Source organism: Streptopelia decaocto (genome assembly GCF_964273445.1).
Source record: "Streptopelia decaocto genome assembly, chromosome: 6".
NCBI lineage: Eukaryota > Metazoa > Chordata > Aves > Columbiformes > Columbidae > Streptopelia > Streptopelia decaocto.
This window is the reverse complement of record NC_138660.1, coordinates 5196860-5215009: the sequence shown is the minus strand read 5'-3', so window position 1 is coordinate 5215009 and position 18150 is coordinate 5196860. Positions and strand designations below refer to the sequence as shown.

Here is an 18150-nt window from a genome sequence, read left to right as displayed (position 1 = left end):
CAGAGGGAGGGAGAGAGGGGCGAGCTAGGAACTGCAGCTTTTCATTTGGGTGAAAAAGGACACGGCAGCAGCACTTTGTTCACTGTGACCTGAACTTCAGGGTCTCACGGTGGCCATGGGCGATCCTGGGCAGACAGGGATTTCCGATAGTCTATAAAAGCTATTTTCTCTCCTTTCTGGTATGGGTTGGCACCACACACGCTGAATTTATAACCCCGTGGTGCGGGTCCTTCCAGGCAGCATGGCAGAGCTCACGTACTGGATCTGTGAGTTATGAACGTACCAGTATTGTTAATGTACTGTTCACAAATGGAATAACAGAGTTGACGGCCTTTGTGTTGCGGGAAACAGCTTATCGTAATCTGTGCCCCCGTGACCTTCCAGCCGAACCAGTGCTGCTGATTCGTGTTGTGAGCGACTCCTTGACAGCCGCAGACCGTACAGTTAACCTTTTGGCATTAATATGCACTGTAATTAGGATGGATTTATGGCCATCCTCTGATGCCAAACCACAAATGTGATTAAATATTTTAAGAGTCTTTCCTTCAAAGCAAACGGGAAATAAGAAATATGTGCACTTGAGGAGAAAATGGACACCTGAGACTGACTTTTCTTACTGTTTTGAAGAACGGTTGTTCCCGTGGCATCCAGATAGAAAATCTTATCTCTGAAATCATCAAATTGGTGTCTTGAAGTTTGGAAGAGCTGGGGTTTGCATGCCAGTTGGCTTGCTGCTGATCCTATATTTACAAGGTGGCAGAGCAGAGCAATCAAAACAGAAACCAAATTAAATAGCTAACATACTTTATGGCAACTAAGTAGAGCATTTCTCTCTGTGTTTTTATGGGATGTACCCCCCCACTCAGAATAAACAGGTAGGAGATCATGGTTGCTCTTTGAGGGCAGTTACTGCTTCTTCACAAGTGTAAATAATGAGAAGGGAAATAAGAACGTGCAACTCTAATAACTGGGTTTGCTTCATTAAACCTCTGCTGAATGTTATCTTTACTGGGAAATAACTCAGGGGTGGTAGAAACACTTGGAGCTGCTCAGATATGCTCTAGTGTGAATATGCTCCAAACCTGTTGCTTTGTTGCTGTAGTTGGGTGTGTAACTGATGCTTTGGTAATTCAGTGTCCAGCAGCAAAAATATTGATTGGTTGTAAGGAATTAACACAGGTTAAAAACTCCCTGCCAAAAATTTCTGCTGGCTGACATTTTGTTCAAGCAGAGTTGAGTATAGTATAATAATAATTGTTCTCTCTCTGTTTGCAAACACCATGTTCATTAGCAATAAAACAGGTGCTTTTGTTTATCTCACCTGCATCTACACATTCCTGTCTGTGCTGCAAAGCCTGGCTCAGTCTTTATTAAGCCAAGCACCATTCTGCTGATGCATGGGAGGAGTTTCAGTTTTGCTTTGCAGGGAGCAAACTTGCATTACTTGCCTGGTTACACAGCCGTCAGTGGCAAAGGAAGAGACAGTTCCCAAATCCAGGCTCTTCAGCTCCCGACTGCCAGGACCATGTTTCTTCAGCATCAAGTTTCCTGATGTGCTGAGCCTTCCTTGTTCTTCCCAGTGTCAAAATGGCAGCGGGGAAGAAGGGTAAAAGCGACCAAATTTTGTGACTGTAGAAGCTGCAGAGTGAAGTGTTTGTGTAACCAAGGGTGCAGGATGCTCCAGGATGCTCCAGCATTCTGTTCTCCGAGGGGAGCGCTGGGAATGATTCCCAGGTTAGAGACTGACGGCTCCCTCCAGTGTCATTGAGGGATGGGGCTGATGCGAGTGCTGGTGGCCTCAGCCGTGTCTGCCTCTCCTTTCAGAGGACCTGAGTTACTGGTTCTGTGCCAGCATGCTGTTCCCCACGTGATGTAGCTCCAGCATGGGTGATGCATCCCAGAGCTATGACACGACCACAGAGAATGTGATCCTGAAGGTTTAACGCATTTTCTCCTTTTGTGCATTGTTGAGCCTGTCTTTTACCAACTGGTCAGGGAAGCTTGGCCACAGACAAGTCTCTGCTAAAAGCCCATATCTAACCAAGACTCCCTTCTCTTCCAGGTGATCCCGATGCTTCCCAAGCTGCTCTGTGAGGAGTTGTGCAGTCTCAATCCCATGCGAGACAGGCTGACGTTCTCTGTGGTGTGGAAGGTGACTCCAGAAGGCAAGGTACTTCAAATAGCAGGCAGTCATCTGCTAATCAGTTCTCCTTCGGTGTCCAGTCCCTTGCTCTTGCAAACAGAGTGGTAAAAATGTCACCCCTTAATACCCAGGTAGACAGCAAAGGACTTGTCGGTGAATAGTGGACGATGTAGAACTGTCCCTGTGTCTTGTCTCACTGATGATACCATGGAACTTCCAACTGGGATGATCTCGCAACATGGTGGGGAAAGGAAGAATATTTGTATGAATCTCAGGAACAGAATTGCCTGCTTCTTGCCAGGTCACCCATCCATTTAATGTCATACCTCCAGCAGCAATTCAAAGCTAATGCTTTGGGTGGGACAAGCTGTTGCCCCCTGATTCCAACCCTGCCGTGCTCTCACAGGCAGTTGTGCAATTCGGTGGATGTGGGCAGTATCCCTTTGTGGCCTCTCTGGTAAAACAGACTATTTCGGCCTCTTCAGAGCTGCTAATTACATTGATCCAAATAAAGCATGATGGCTCTTCAGCACGGGCACAGCTCCATCCTCTGCGTGTGCTGTTTCCAGGGAGCGGCTGCGGATGGCAAGCTGCCCCCCGCTCCCTGCCAGCTCTCCCCAGCTCTTTGCTTCTCTGCCTCTTCTCTCCCACACTTTGTAACCCCGACATTCTACTCTTCGGTGATGACAGGGTCCCCTTGCTAATGGAGGAGGGCTCAAGACTGCCAGTACCAGAGGGCTCTCCGATCTATGAGAAGTACACTTTTTGTACTCAGAATCGGTTTTCTTTAACCAGTGTTGTGCTTATACACCACTCTCTCTGTGGAGAGTATTTCCTGTGCAAATTTGGTAATTTTTCACAAAGATTAACTTTACTTCCTTATTATTGTCCCTGCTGCTCCAAAGGATACTGAATGTTGTTTTGTGCATTAGTAAAATAGAGTTGCAGTCCTATGTCTCCATTACTCCAGCAAGTCCCTGCTCTGGCACCAAGGTGAGTTTTATTTGTTCACTGTGAAAAGCGTTTCACTTCCTATAGCGACAGCGTGATTGCTCACAGGGCCTTTTAATAGTAGCTACTTGGTGGGCCTTTTATTGACTCTGAGTGGTCTTTGAACAGCTAATAGTCAAGTCTTAATTAAAATAAGCTTTTAATTAAATCTTATGTCTCGTCCCCTGCAATATATACATTATTTGCTTTTCAAACAGTGTTCAGACCAACCCCGTCTGACCAGTGAGGAAATGGAGGAGCTGCAGCATCTGCCTTTCACCTGCCCAGGGAGCTGATCCCTGCAGGAGCTGTGCCCTTGGAAAGCAAACTGCCTACGGCCATCTGGGCAAACTGCTTCTTCTAGGAGCCTTTCGGGGCTGCAATCAGAGTGGAGGTCACTTGATTTGAAAATCGGGTGAGGGCTGGAGAAGAATTTACTCCGTCCAAGAGGAAAAGCAGTTGTAGGGTTTTTGCCCAGCAGGTCATTCTTGTCAGAGCTTATCTGTGAGCTGGGACAGAATGTGTCTCCTGTGTTTCTAGGTGTCACTCTAGCCTAATCGCAGTGTAAACAGGATCACCTGCTCTCCAGGCTCTGCTGGGTGAAAGGGAGGTGTGTCAAAGGCCCCCACGTGGCCTTTGAACCTCAGCCGGTGGTGGAGAGCCATGAGAACGCTGACACCAAGGACTGGACATTCCTCGGTGGGGGACGGACGGGGCTGAAGGGCGCTTGGTTGCACCCCGTGTGCGCAGCAGCGTCGTAACCTTGGGCTTGCAAAGCGGAGCCCAACTGCACCGCAGGAGGTGGGACCGGCTCTGAGCCGCCGCTGTTGCTGTTCCAAAGCAAATAAGTCTAGAGCTAATGCATCTCCCAAGGAAAAGCCATGCAGATTCCTCACTTGAATGTGACTATTGATAAGTTGTTGGGGTTTTTAATTCTTGTTTCTTTTAAAAAAATAATGCCAGGCTCAGCCCTTTCTGGGAGACAGGCACTTTCTTGTTTCTATTGCTTTTCGGTTCTGAAGTTTTTATCTTCTAGTTTTCCATAAGCACAACAAAATATTGCCTGTGCAGCACTCCACAAAGCTCAATGGACTCCAGTGGGATAGTGTGACATGATCTGAGAGGATTTTCCAAGGGCAGAGGCGTTAACCATATTGTAGCATCTGTGCTGTTCTTCAGAAGCAGAGCTGGGCGTTTATAGGAACAACGTAGCACGTTCTTGTTCAGATGCAGTCAACAGAAAGATATTTGAAAACAAACGATGCGACTCTCCTTATAAAGTTATTGCCTGCTGATGTTTGAAGCACAGCCCTGCCGGTTCCTTCTACCAGTGGGGAAGAGAAATTGCTTCAGTTTGAAACAACCTTTACAAACAACGTTTTTTCCAGGCTCAAAACTGTTGTCATCAGCCAGGACGTGATATGGACACTGCCTTGCATAGGGAAAGTCCTCAGCCTCACGCACAGCTATGTCTCACCCTCAAAGAGACCCGTACCACAGGGACGGTGCTGATGGGAGGGTTTCTGCTGAGCCACGCTGATTTTCATCACACGATGTGCTGGGGACTACAGCTTTTTCTCAAAAGTAACCCAAGCTGGGGAAGGGAAGCTTTAACTCTAGAAGTATCTCACATAGTGGTACTCTGCCTGGGGACTGGGTGCACCAGGTTTGCTGTGATGGGGGAGACCTTGCAAACCTGTCTTGTGGGCTGCTTGTAACCTCCCAGTCCCAGTTCATAACCCCCAGGCACTGCTCCTCAGCTCTGCTTTTGCCCACCTGTCAGCTACTGGTACCTGGATCAGCCAGGCTTGTGGGCTTTCCCTGTAGAAGCGAAGCTTGCCCATTCCGCTGGTGGGCTTTCCAAACCAGGGACAGGAGGCTGTGGTTACCCTAAGTCTGCTCAGATGGCCGCTGAAGGCAAAGACAGAGGGCATTTCCAGCAAATACTTGGACGGTGGGCAGAGTTAAGTTAGTGTGCCCTGCAGCAAGGCTGAGTCTGGCAGCTCTGCTCACTACACACAGGGATTACTGGACTGCACGGGGCAAGATACATCCAAAACGCCATTCCTTGCCTGTCTGAAGTGCGTTTAATGCATCCAGGCAAACTTGGTGAGAAGGTGTTTATAGGGTATGTTAACAGGAGACCTCTCAGGGTTGTCACTGTCCAGTTTACACCTGTTAGAGCCATTGCAGAATGGAAATTGGACGCTCTGCATCACGCTGCTTGGTTGCTTTTGAGAGACCAAGAACAGAAAAAAGCAATTGGGAAAACAGAGAAATAAAAGAAGTTTAATGTCTGCTAGTAATGGGCTGCTTGTCCTGACACTTTGCCCTGAATGTAGCCTGCCTGAGATTTGAAATTCTAGCTATATTCTGGGAGGCCAATATGCTGCATCTCTTGGCTTGCAAAGAAGGAGTGGAGTTCTGCAATATTTGGCCTTTTCTAAGGAAGCAGAAAAATGAGATTTTGTTGAAAGCTTCAAGTTCAGACAGCGAAGTGGAAATCTGGTCTGTTGCCTCCTGCGAGGGACAGAGGAGCTCTGGGAAGCCAGTGGCAGAAAGCACCATGTAGCCCCAGAGCTGGTGTTCAGCACTAACCCAGGGCTTGGGGAAAGTGCTTCTCTGTGGAATTACCCTTCTGGTTTGTGCCCAGTCTTAACTCTTTAACATGCACGTACATGATGGAATTGACTCACTTTATAAAGTACAATGAGGGTGCTTTCCAAATACAAAATATTTGATATAGCATAATACAACAGTGAGGGACAGAATTGCTAGTGACCTTTAATGCAGAAATTAATAGCTGGAGATGGAGGAACTAGCAGGGAAATAGAAGTTGCGTCTCAAAACAGTTGAACAGCAAACTGAAAGAGCTGCCTCTTACAACTGTAGGGTCTGTAGAAGTGCTCAATTCAAATGAAGGCTGCTCAGCCTTGCTCCGAGATCATCTCAACAAGGGACGACCCCTTTTTGGTGCCTGGGTACCATCCATGCATTACTGAAGTCTGACATATCTTTGTTACCAACTGATCTTTAGCTTGCTGGAAGTGGATCAGTTAAAGAGCAGTGCAGCCCCTTCCACACTACAGATCATGCTCGCTTAATATCAGGAGGTTTTTTGAGTCCAGCAGGTTTCATCAGGTGTTGCTGACCTGCCAGATATGGATCCTGCATCACCGCAAGAAACTGGACCACATTTAACAGGATGCAGCAGAGTGTAGAGCAGATGCTGCCAGCACTGTCACAGCATCTCTGTCCAGCTTTGTGACTTTCTCTTCCTTTTTTTTCTCTTTGGAAGGGGCGCACAGAATATCCATGAGCCGAGGGTCAGAGCAGTTTACATTGCAAGACATCACTTGCTACATCTCCGCTATTAGGACATTTTCTAATTAGAGATGAGCTTAAACGCGCTGTGACTTTCAGAGCTCTGAGCTGCGGAGTTACACCGCACGTTTGTTCTGTGGGGCAGAGGGAGGCAGCAAAGGTATCTTGGGGATCAGTCCTTTTATTTTAAGAAGAGGGTTTGCCTTTCTGAAGCGATGTCCTTGCTGAGTCTGTCTGAGAGAGAGCTGGCTGTTCTCCCCAGACACCGTCACTTGCAGAATTTACCTTGTTCTGTTGTGCTGATGAAGGGGTGAGGTGACACTTGTGGCTAAGGCAGAATTACAGTTCTCCGTTCATTCTCTAAGCACTTGAGCTCTGAATGGTGTATCACAGGCTGCAGCCGTCTCCAGAGCCCTCATGCCAATGCTCTTGACTTTTCTGAAGAGCCTTCTGCCCTTTGTCCTTCTGTGCTTTCTCACTGGCTTGATGAGCTCTTGGGCTCTTACGTATCTCAGCTGAAGGTAGATTTTCCTTTCTGCTTTAAGAAATAATTCTGAATCGCTGCTTCTACGTTGGTAGTCTGTTACAGAGTTTAAAATGGGAGTGGCTTCTGGTTTAAAATAAAACAATTTTATAGATGATTTATCGATCATTTTCCTCTAGATTCCAAAATAGTTTGGAAGCCCAGAAAGGCTTGAGTTTGGGCCTAGGACCATAGACACGATCAGAGCAACAAGGGGTCAGTGACTGGTCATCTCTCCTCCAGACCCACCAAAGTCCTACTCAGACACTTTCACGAGTGCTAATCAGACACTGGGGTTCCTGCAGTGCTCCTGAAAACAGTATTTTAGGGCCAGCCCCTCGTGCCCTGCTGGCCACACTTTAATTGAAGAGGTGGAATGTAGTCTGCTGTGTTTTAGATAGGGGATCCTTTCTTGCATGTGCATCTGCCTGTTGCTGCTGCTGCACCCGGTAACCTTTGAGTGAATCATAGAATCATTTCGGTTGGAAGAGACCCTCAGGATCATCGAGTCCAGCCATAACCTCACTCTAGCACTAAACCATGTCCGTAAGAACCTCGTCTAAATGCCTTTTAAACCCCTCCAGGGATGGTGACTCCACCACTGCCCTGGGCAGCCTGTTCCAATGCCCAACAACCCTTTCCAGGAAGAATTTTTTCCTAATATTCAATCTAAACCTCCCCTGGCGCAACTTGAGCCCATTTCCTCTTGTCCACTTGCTACTTGGGAGAAGAGACCAACACCCTCCATGCTTCAACCTCCAGCTGCTTTCAGCTCCTGGGTGGGCTGTAGTCCTTTGAGCTCTATGAAAGAGGGAAATCAGGTAGAGGAGGGTGATCCAAGCAGTTCCCTATGTATATGCACAATACATTGTACATGTACATGCTCCTAGACACTAGAGAATCTGTACGGACAAAAGGCCTGATGTTCCCAGTATGAGAAGATCTTCACTTGAAGATCACGGTCAATTCCAAGGTCTGGCGTCATTCCTTCCAGTGTCTGTACAACTTCCCAAGCCTTTGCGTGCTGGATAAGTCCTCAAATCAATTAACATTTCCCAATTTTGCAGATCCTTGACGAATGGTTTGGGCGGACAGTCATCTGCTCCTGCGTGAAGCTGAGCTACGACCACGCACAGAGTATGATCGAAAGCCCCGGGAAGGTGTTCTCACCTGAAGAACTTCCCCCTGTCTCCCCTCAACACTCAGTAGCTGAGATACAGCAAGCTGTGCTGAACCTGCATCGAATCGCCCGGCACCTCCGCAGACAGCGCTTCATCGATGGTGCTCTGCGCCTGGACCAGGTGAGTCCAGCCCTTGTCGGGGGCTTCTGCTCCACAGTTTCATGTTGTGTGCCCTAAGGGTTTCCTCATCAGTCTGAAAACTCAAGGGGGAAAATAGGGCTGAAATAGAAAGGCAGGTTTGTGCGCTAATGTCGTCTGAAAAGTGGCATCAAATGATGTACTAAAAGCACTAAGTAAAGTAGGATCAAAGGAAAAAAGTTCCTGTTTTCTAAGGAGTGTTCCATCTTCCAACATTTTCAAAATCCTAAAACCCTGGTGGCGTGGGTAAGTAACTTACACGGTGAAACACATCATGATGGTGTCATTCATTATCAGGCAGCTCAGATATCCTTAGTGCACTTTTCGCTGTGAAAGGCTTTTTCTTCACATTTATTTCTGTGCTTGCAATACTCACGTTTTCCACATCTTTCATAGCAGTTCTCTGGGCAGGGAAAATGACTGTATGTTATCTAAGCTAATGCTTATAAGCGTTGGGTGTGTTTCAGAGAAAGAAATGCTACTGAGGAGGCTTTCTGTCTGGGGTGATTTAAATAATCTTGTATCAGTTGTGGTAGTGTCATTTCTATTTTACAAGTAGATCCAGTTATTTTATATTATCACAGCAAAAATACTTTTACATTTGAGGTTCAGCTTCTCAGAGGTGGCTTATGACAGTTTTTGTGGATAGGAGGTTCCAGTAATTTACAGAACCCCGTGGCCTTCCTGAGCAGGAGACAAAATAATCTCTTAATATAAGGAAGCTCCATTGTTTCATTTTGCAAAATGAACATGAGTCAACATAAGGATATTGCTGAGATATGTAAACAGGACTATTGTATGGAAGAGGTATGTTGTAACCCTTCCATTTTACTCAGCATTGTAACGTTGCCTCCAGTTGCAGGAAAGTCTAATTTTAGAGAAATCGTTGCAGAGCAACAAGAGCAAGAAGTGTCTATAATCTGTGACCTTCCCCAGCAGAGCACATGGCTTAGTCTGGCGAAGCTGCTGTGAAGAGGAGACAGTGTGCTTTTCACCATGTCCAAGGTGGACAGGATGAGACATTTGTATCTTGAGTTTCAGTAGAGAAGGTTGCGGTTATACTTTAGGATAAACTTTCTGGTGTAGCATTGTGGTGTCTGAGGCTATCTTGCCTACATCTGTTGTAGGAGGACTGGTTAGGCACACCTAAGTGACCCTGGAGCAAGGACATTTGCTCAGGGTCCCTTCTTGCTCAAAGGAAATAATCGTTCTTAAAACTATATTCAAATACTTTTTGGAAATCAGACTCCCACTTTGAAGTCACGCAGAATTTTCTTAAAGCTCTTTTGGAACAGAGGCCTCCCTCTTTGAGATTTATCATACAATGGCTAGTAAGCTGGGCTTTTGTTCCCAGGCATGCTCTGAATGCTAGAGAAACATAACAAACCTAGCCCTTGCACTTGATGAACTGGGAAGCCTCGGAGATGCCTGGGTTGCAACAACAGTCCATAGTGACTGGGAGCTGTGGCCCAGAAAGGTCACCAGTGGCATTGCACAAGTCACACAGTGCAGTGCTGAGTGGTCACCGAATGTGCCTGAGTTGAGTACCTGCTGTCAAACTAACCTCAGAGAAAATATGTTTTAAAACAGCTGTGACATTTTCAATGAGAAGGTTTGGCCAGGGTAGCATCCTGCTCCAGTGATACCACGTAAAAGATAAGTGGTGTTTTGTTTTGCTCTGTGCTGTTACAGAGGAACCATTAAAGAGAACGTATTGGAGCATCATTTGTGAGATGAAGGTTAAAAGTCACTGCTAAGGGCACTGGAGAGAGCTGATTTCTACTCAGCCTTCTTCCTAACCAATGTGATAAAGTGAGTTATGTCTCACAAGTGGCACTTTATGCCGTGCAGAATCTCTCTCCCCTGGCAAGGGTGTCAGAGCAAAAGTGATGGTCTTGGAGAAGGAAGTATATTTTAGTTCAAGGGACACTTCCAACATACTTACTCTTTTCAAGTGCTGCCTTGATAGTTGCCTTTTGATAAACTACACCATCCCCAGCACACGGAGAAAGCAGTTACTGTAAGGCCTGAGCACGAGCAGTATGTGAGGGATGGGTGTGTGGATGTGGTCAGTGGTGTACGGCTGGACAAAGCCATCTGTAGCTTTTAATAGAAGGAGATGAGTCCCTCTGCCTTTGCTCCCCCACTTCCCTGAGTTCCCATGGACTCAGATGTGCGCTGGGTCTGACTTCCAGCCCCCGGCGAGCGAGCGAGCGAGGGTGGGTCCGAATGGGAAACACACCTTTCTAATCGCTGGACCTCTCACCGATTTCCTGTTGAGTAATGTGAGTCCTGAACAATGGAAGAGAAACTCCAGCAGGAAACGAGGGGCAATGAATTATCAGATTCCAAATAAATATGTGAGCGAAGGAAATGATCATCCCACAGTCTTATGGGAGGGGGTGGCTGGGCAGGGATGACTCCTGCGCTTTTTTTCCCAAGGGATGCGATCCCTCTTCTATACATTGCATTATGTTTGAGAGACTCTCCCTTAGGGTCACTCCTGATTGAACAGTGATACCTTTTTATATTTTACTTCCACCCAGCTGTATTTCAACCTGATGTGCTCTCGTGCTTCCCGTTGGTATTAAAAAAATCATTGTGGGAAGATTCTCCCATCTTGCTTTGCCAGTGGCTGTGGTGACCTTGGGCTGGTGCTCTCCCTGCCTGCCTCAGTTTCCCCTTTGAAATGATATTGCTCTCCCCCATACCATCCTGATAACTGAGGATTTATTCCCCAAAACTAAGAACATCTCTCTCGTGAAGCCATTCGTGGGCATAGATTTATAACAGCAGAAATACTGGTTGGCCAGGGAACACAGGATGGCTCCGGTCAGATGCAGCAGCGTCAGGCTGGCTGTGCCGTGGTGAGGGGAATGTCTCCCATTTGAATGTCGCTGCTGAATTTTTATGACCTAGTGTGAGAGCAGCATCTGCTTGCCCATGGGTTTATTTTTTAGCAGTAATTTTAGAAAATGAAGATTTTTTTTTTTTTTTTAAATAACTTGGGAATTACTAATCTGGGTCGCACAGAAGACCTTGAGGTAGCACACGGTCCTGAAGGCTTAGGATTTGTGGGTTCACTGTCAGTATCTATGTATCTCTTTGGGGCTGTGTCATGTTGAATTCCTGCCCCAGTTCAGTCCTGGCCATGGCAACCCACACCCCTGCCACTCTTTGTCCCAGTTCCTTTCGTGCCTCTGTAGGTGCACCCTGCTGCATTGGACCTTGGGTCTGAGGACCTTCTTGGCAACTAGAGCCACACATCTGTCTCTACGTGGGATCTTGCTGTCCCCATGGGCCCCTTTTGTGGCTTTTTCCCTAGAATATGGTTTCCTGTGCTGCCTGCTGGCTTCCGAGCTCCAGAAGACATCTGAGAACTGATTTTTAGAAGTTCAAAGTCTTTGCACCTTCAGCAGCTGAGGAGCTTATGAAACTTTGTCCACACAGCCAGAGATTAATGTATTTCTTTTCCTTCTCGTTTGGAGCTGCAGCTTTTAGATGTAAAGGCAAGAGGTGCTGTGCACTGTGGCTTTGTGAAAAAAACGTTCAGATATTTACAGTATTGTCTTCCCTGCCGCCTCCTCGCTGCCCAGGACCGTGCAATGCCACCCCTGTGCTGTCCTCTCACAGCTCCTGCTGCACCCGCACTGTGAATTGGAGCAGCGATCTGACCTGGTTTAGAAACCAAAGTGAGCACAACCCTCAACTTTCCTTTTTTTTCCTGGCCAGGTTACTTTGAAGCTGGATCACTTCCCCAAACCACTGCTTTTAGAAACACTAGCCAAAGAATCAGATAGAAACTTGCTTTCAACAAAAACCATCAAGTTTGCAGAAAAGCTCATTAGCTCGAGCTTGCCTAGAGGAGACCTGCTGATAAATGGTTCTCTTTTTGGCCTCAGCAGATTATAAATGAATCACGAGGACAGACGCCTACAAGAAGACAGGTTAAAACGGATTTCTGTGCGTATTTAAAATGAGAATACCCCGGGATGCTGATTTGTCTCTATGACAACTGTTTGTGAGCTGAGCGGTGGCTTTTGTTGTGCCGGTAATTCCGCCTTCACCAGCACCCATACACCTGGGTGCTCAAAACGATGGCATCACCAAAGTTCATCGTGAGAAGAACCCAAAGTGCATTTACGTTTAGACTGGTTAATGGCATTTAATTGTTTGCTAGCATAGCTTCTCTCCTTGTTTTCTGCGCAACAGACATTCAGCTTGGCAGGTGTGTGCGAAAAGGGAAGAGAAAAAAGGATTAAAATGGCAAAGATGAGAATGTTATGCAAATTTAAGGGTTGAATTGCTAGTAAAACAGTCTTGCTTTTGCTTGCTCCCAACCTGCGTGCCGTGCCACTGTCTTGTCGTCAGAGAAAGGGTCACTTTTCCCTGTGGGTCTCTATTGTTTTGAGTAACTTAAAGGTAGTAAAAATTGTATTGTTGTAGCTTGGTACCACACTGGAGACCTTACCTACGGTCTGCCCAGTGCCTGCTGGGGCCGAGGAAGTAAGAGATCTTTGAGAATAGCTTTTTTTAATTAAGGTTGGTGGGACTCCTGTAGTAATAAAGTATTGCTGCTGCTGCAGGAAACAAGCATAACGACTCCAGACCCCAGAATGTGCACAGAATAGCAGCCCCAAAACACCCAGGTGTGTGTCATACTGGATATATTAACCAGCTCTGTGTAGTTTTTGAAGCTCTCAGAACTGGCTCTGCCTATGGATGCGAACAGCTCTGAGAAGTTGACTCAAGCCATCCACACGCAGAAAACCGGGAGGAAGAAACACATTGTACGTGCAGGATGTGCCATTGTGTTTAGTTGTGGCTAATGGGCTAGGACAGAAACACATTTTTAGACAGTAGATCCTGCTAATGTTGTTTAATTGGAAATCTCATGAGCTGGAGATTAATTACTATCACCATTAACATTTTCCAATATGAATGACTGCAGGAAATAATTATGGGAAGTTGTTTTGTCATGTTTCCTGACTCATGTGTGTACAGTAAGCATTCAGGTCTTCTCCTCTTCTTGCTGTGTGGAAGCAGTAAGTAGTTCTACTCTGGTTAAACAGACATGGTATGCAAAATAAAATATATTAATATAAAAATGGAAGGCACTTCAGGGTGGAAGAACTGTTTAGATGGGGCAGCAAAGGCCTATAATATTGTATAGACCTCAGTTAACAGAATATACATATGTTTTCCCTACTAGCACAATCTGAATTTATGTCTTAAAATGCTGTTGGGGCAGGAAGGACGTCCTGGGCTGAGCACCCCCTGGTGTGATGCTGAGGTTTTCCAGCCACAGCTGCACTCTCAGTGCACGCACTTTTCTGGGGAGAGGAGTAAATGGCTTTGGTCCAAGCCTTGACCCTTGGCCGTCCTCACATCTCCCCAGGGAGCGTGGCTTTTGTTGGGTTTTTGGGCAGACTCAATGAGAAGGTCCTGGTGCTCATCTTCTGGGATGTGACATTGGTACCAGATTCATCCGGGATTTGGATCCCTCGGGGTAGATTCAGGTGTGTATCCCGACACTTGCTCTGATCCATGAGAAAACCCAGCAGACACATTTATAGAATCCTGAAAACTGCCACGATACCTCCTGAAAGAGGCTGTTACAGCAAGAGCGCATGAACGTGGCAGCAGGGGCAGGGTGGGCTGTACGTATGGTGCTGTAAGATAAATGGAAATGCAGACTGACAAGGAGCTTTCACTATTCACTTGCTATCACAATTCCACCATTGTCTGCTCCTTCTCTTTGATGTCTGGTTAAAGAGACATCGCTGATACCCAGAATGGGGACAGCAGGTGCTGTACGATCATTATGGACAGTTGCTTATACTGTGTGATACATAAGGCAGCTGGGGGGAAGTTGGATGTATTTGAAGATTAATTTCCTTTGGGGATTTTATGTCTTTTTGCATAGCCCCAGTTAATATGTCAAAATGGGCATCTGAGGCCGCAGCTTTGTTCTTGGGCGTACTGCTCTTCCCTGCAGGAGTAATCAAAACGCTTTTGCAAAGGTGTGTTAGTGAAGTAGGAGTGATTTTTGAATTATCTTTCCTACAATACCACAGGGAACGTGATACTTTGCAGGCAAATATGAAATGTCGTCGTTGTCATCAGGATCAGTAAGTGGCTCAGGTCGGGCAATTTGCACACACACCAAGGATCTGCACAGGAAGGAAGCACTGAGGGGTCTGTGTTGGCTGAGCATCTTTCTTCTTGCATGGAGATGTTTGCATGGCCAGTAGGTTTTAAAATATTTTGATTAAATTAAGATTTTGAGTGGAAAGTCCTCAGAATCTGATTTTTTGCCATGGGATTTTAATAAAGTCCTCCCAGGGGTGTGAGTAGGATTGATGTTCTTGCACATGTCCTGCCGTTTCCCGATGGTTCTTTTAGAGCAGAGCAGCTGTGTCCCAGCAGGAGCAGGTGGTGAAGTGGTCGAGCTGGCTCTGGCGGGAGGGGGACTCGGACGCTGGAGCACGGGGTTCGGCTGCGGAGCATCGTGCTGGGAGCCACCGCAGCCAGATGTCTGGGCAAACAGGGCTGGGAAGGAGGTCCCCACACAGTGGTGCTCTGGTGTTAATTTACCATCAGTAACGCAAGAGTGGGTTATGACTTTATTCGTCCTGGACTAAGGATTCCAGCCACTCGCTCACATATTCAAGTTCTCCGGTCATGTACAAGTGTTTTGCTTCCAAACAAACACAGCTTAACCCTTGAGTTTTATGTAACCTTCCATGGACCTGCAAGCTCAGAAACTTCTCCAAAACGAAGGGATCTTATGTTTTAATTTGAGATGCTGTCTGTCGCAGCAATAGCTTTTTTCCACCTGCGAGCCCCCAGCAAGTGTCAGAGGGAGCCCGGCTCCATCCTTCCAGACGATGAGAGCGGCACCAAGAGGTGAAGCAGTTGCCAGAGCTGACGCGCTGAGTCGGTGGCAGAGCTGGCAGGATGAGCCTTTTCCTGATTCCCAGGCCAAATCCAGGGCATTAGGCCAGCGCTGACCATTCTCTTCCTCTCACGTTTATTACTGGAAGCTATTCAATAAGAATTGGTCCTTTTTTTGTTTCTGCTGTTTATTGCTGGCCCAGTTAAGGTTATTTTTTTTTATACCAGTTCCCCAGCAGGTGCTTCTCGTGGTACAGAGCAGAGAAACGAACCACATCAGCACGAAGGGCTGAACCGTGGCCAGCACTTCTCTGCATCACAGAAGCGATCAGCGTGGGTCACAGTGGTCTCTCTCCCCAGTCCTTTCAGCCCTCAGCCTTTGCCCACACGTGCCGCTGTCCCACGGACGTCTCTCTTGCTCGACGAGACAGAGCTGCGATGGGCAGTACTTCGTCATACCTCCCAAATTGCTTGGCTTCCTCTGTCGATTGAATCCAGTTGGTGATCGCTTGTTGTAGAAGAGGGGTGAGCTGGTAGTCATCATGTGCTGACCCGCAGGTAGAGTTGAAGGTGGTTGCAGGTGCTCCGTATTCACGCATGAAGCAGACATCTCTTGGTTTCCTGGGCTAGCTGGACACAGGTGGGTTTTGCCCGTGCTTGTGTGTTAGGCAGCCTGGGGTCACTTGCTTGCGGGGACCTCAGACAGTGTTTAATAGCATCACTAGGGGAAAGAGAGTGCATCGGTGGCAGGTGGTGGCTTAGTGTGATGGAATGTGTCCCAAACATGAAGCTCAGAGCTGAGGGGACAGAGTTCAGTGCTTGTTCCAGCTGAGCAAGCTGCTCGCTGGTATTTTTGAGGTTGGTAGGGAGAGTAGTAGTGGCTTCTGAGGTTCAGGATGGCAAAACTGGTTCTGAATGAAGCAGAAACAATTGGCTCTTCATTGTCTCAGATAGCAGGATAGATAAAACCCAGGAAGACACGTTTGTGTAGAGGTGCATGTGGGCCGAGTGCTGGGAGGAAATGCTTACTTCACATTTTCTACTGAGGAAACAATCCTTGCTCTGTGAGTCTTGCCCTCCAGTTGATGGTGTTTTTCTTCCCCGATGATGAACAGACATCATCAGAAAGTCCCTTGTTGTTTCAGATTCCATTTATCACATATTTGAACAGAGACTTGACAAGTTTGGTTTGGTGGGGTTTTTTCAGGTATTAATTATAGCTGACTGCTTGGCTAATCCATCACTCTCTTTGGATGGGGCCACTGGGTGCTGAGTGATGTAACTTCAAATGTGATCAGTCTGCCATAGGTGGAGATGTAGCAGCTCTTTGTCAGAGCCAGTTCTGTTTCACCTAACAGTAAATGGAAGAAAGGCTAATTGTATGATGAGAAAAGACGACGTTTGGAAGGAGATGAAAGATTCAGACATTGCAGTTCTGTGATTTCTCATTTCAATTCCAGAGTGAGAGCAGAGGAAAAAATTCTTGCTTTTTATGACCACAACTCATTTTATATTTATTTATGAGCGTGTCTCTGGGCACGCTCATTCCTCCAGAGCCCTGGGATCTTTTATCTTTTCTCATCTATAGCATGCGGATGCTGAAGTACAGAGAAACACGGAGAGCACCTGTGGTTTCCACAGCCCCTTGGAATGAGGCTACAAGAGTCTTCACCAAAATCCCAACAACTGAGTGGAGGATGGAGCTGGTCCTGCCCCATGTGAGGGAGCCAGTGCCTGCTGAAGTTGACCTTTGGGTTTGTCTTTAAACATTCAAGTCCAAGCCCGTGACTCCTGAAATTACACACCCTGCTAAAGTTTGCAGTGGTCCATCGGGAGCACATTTTATTGAGCAACCTCTTGGTTTTGTTTTGAAAGCAAGTGGCTTTGAATCTGTCTTTAATAGTCTAGATCGGTTATCTTGCCCATCTCTGCATTTTGTAATAAGGAAGTTCTTCAAGCACATAAGCGTAATTCAGAGTGTAGATTTCCCCTGAATATGAATTGCATAAAATGGGAGCCTAAAGGCTGACATCTCAGAAAGGTTGTTGATCCACATTGCACTTTGTTTCTGAGATTTGTCCATACTTGGGATTTGAGAAAGATCTCCTGCTTGAATGTGCTCCTTTGTGCAGCGCCGTGTTCATTTGTGGGAGACACTGATTCCCTGTTGCTTCCTACTCCCATCCTGAGACACAAACACCCATCTCTCCCCACAGATACGTATTCACAAGTTGTTGCATTGTCGGTGCTCTAAAACCTGACAGCAGTATTAAACTTTGCCCTCAGAAGGGAATGCAATCTCCAGTTTGGATCTAGACTGGTAGCAGATATATTGCATTTATGCTAATTAGTTACCAATCAAGCTGCTGACAGTTCATTGCCCATCTGTGATGAGGTACCATTGAACTGATGGTCACTTGAAAACTAAGCAAGAGGCAGCAAGAAAGTAGCCTCATGAGTTTGTTGGACTAGAGTGGTCTGAGAGATTTCAGACGTCTGAAAGAAACCAGCCGTGCAAAATCACTGCGAAGGGGTTTTGTGGGTAATGCCTTTAAATGGACTTGAAAAACTTGTTTCTGACACATAAATACGAACTAACCAAGTACTCATTATTGTTTGGGTTTTTTAAGAAAACCAACCTAGCCTGAATACAACAAAATTTAATTAGTGCCTTCCTTGACAATTGAAGTAAACTGGCCATGTCATGGGGCTGGTCCCTCTGTCCCACTGACCATCGGGGGCTGCAGAGCGGTAGCAAATCGGGTGTCCCATGGCAATGCTGCCGTCAGCCCTGCGACTGGGGAATTCTTAGTCCTGTAAATCAACACAAGGTTTTGCATTAGCTTTAAGGCTGCAGTTTCACCTCAATTTCAAGGTCTCTGTTTTAATCTCAAGACTCTCCTTTTCTGAGAAGAAACCTCATTGACTGAGCTAGCACTTTGCTTCTGATTAGC

The 18150-nt window shown here is 46.6% G+C and overlaps 1 protein-coding gene across 3 annotated transcripts in view; it reads left to right on the top strand.

Annotated features, from left to right (window-relative positions):
* Positions 1-18150, top strand: part of DIS3L2 (DIS3 like 3'-5' exoribonuclease 2) — a 190738-nt gene that overhangs the window by 117938 nt on the left and 54650 nt on the right. For all 3 annotated transcript variants that reach the window (XM_082056350.1, XM_082056352.1, XM_082056351.1), the window contains 2 exons: positions 2063-2170; positions 8048-8281. In XM_082056350.1, coding sequence (XP_081912476.1) covers positions 2063-2170; positions 8048-8281 — 342 coding nt within the window. The remainder of the gene's footprint in view (positions 1-2062; positions 2171-8047; positions 8282-18150) is intronic.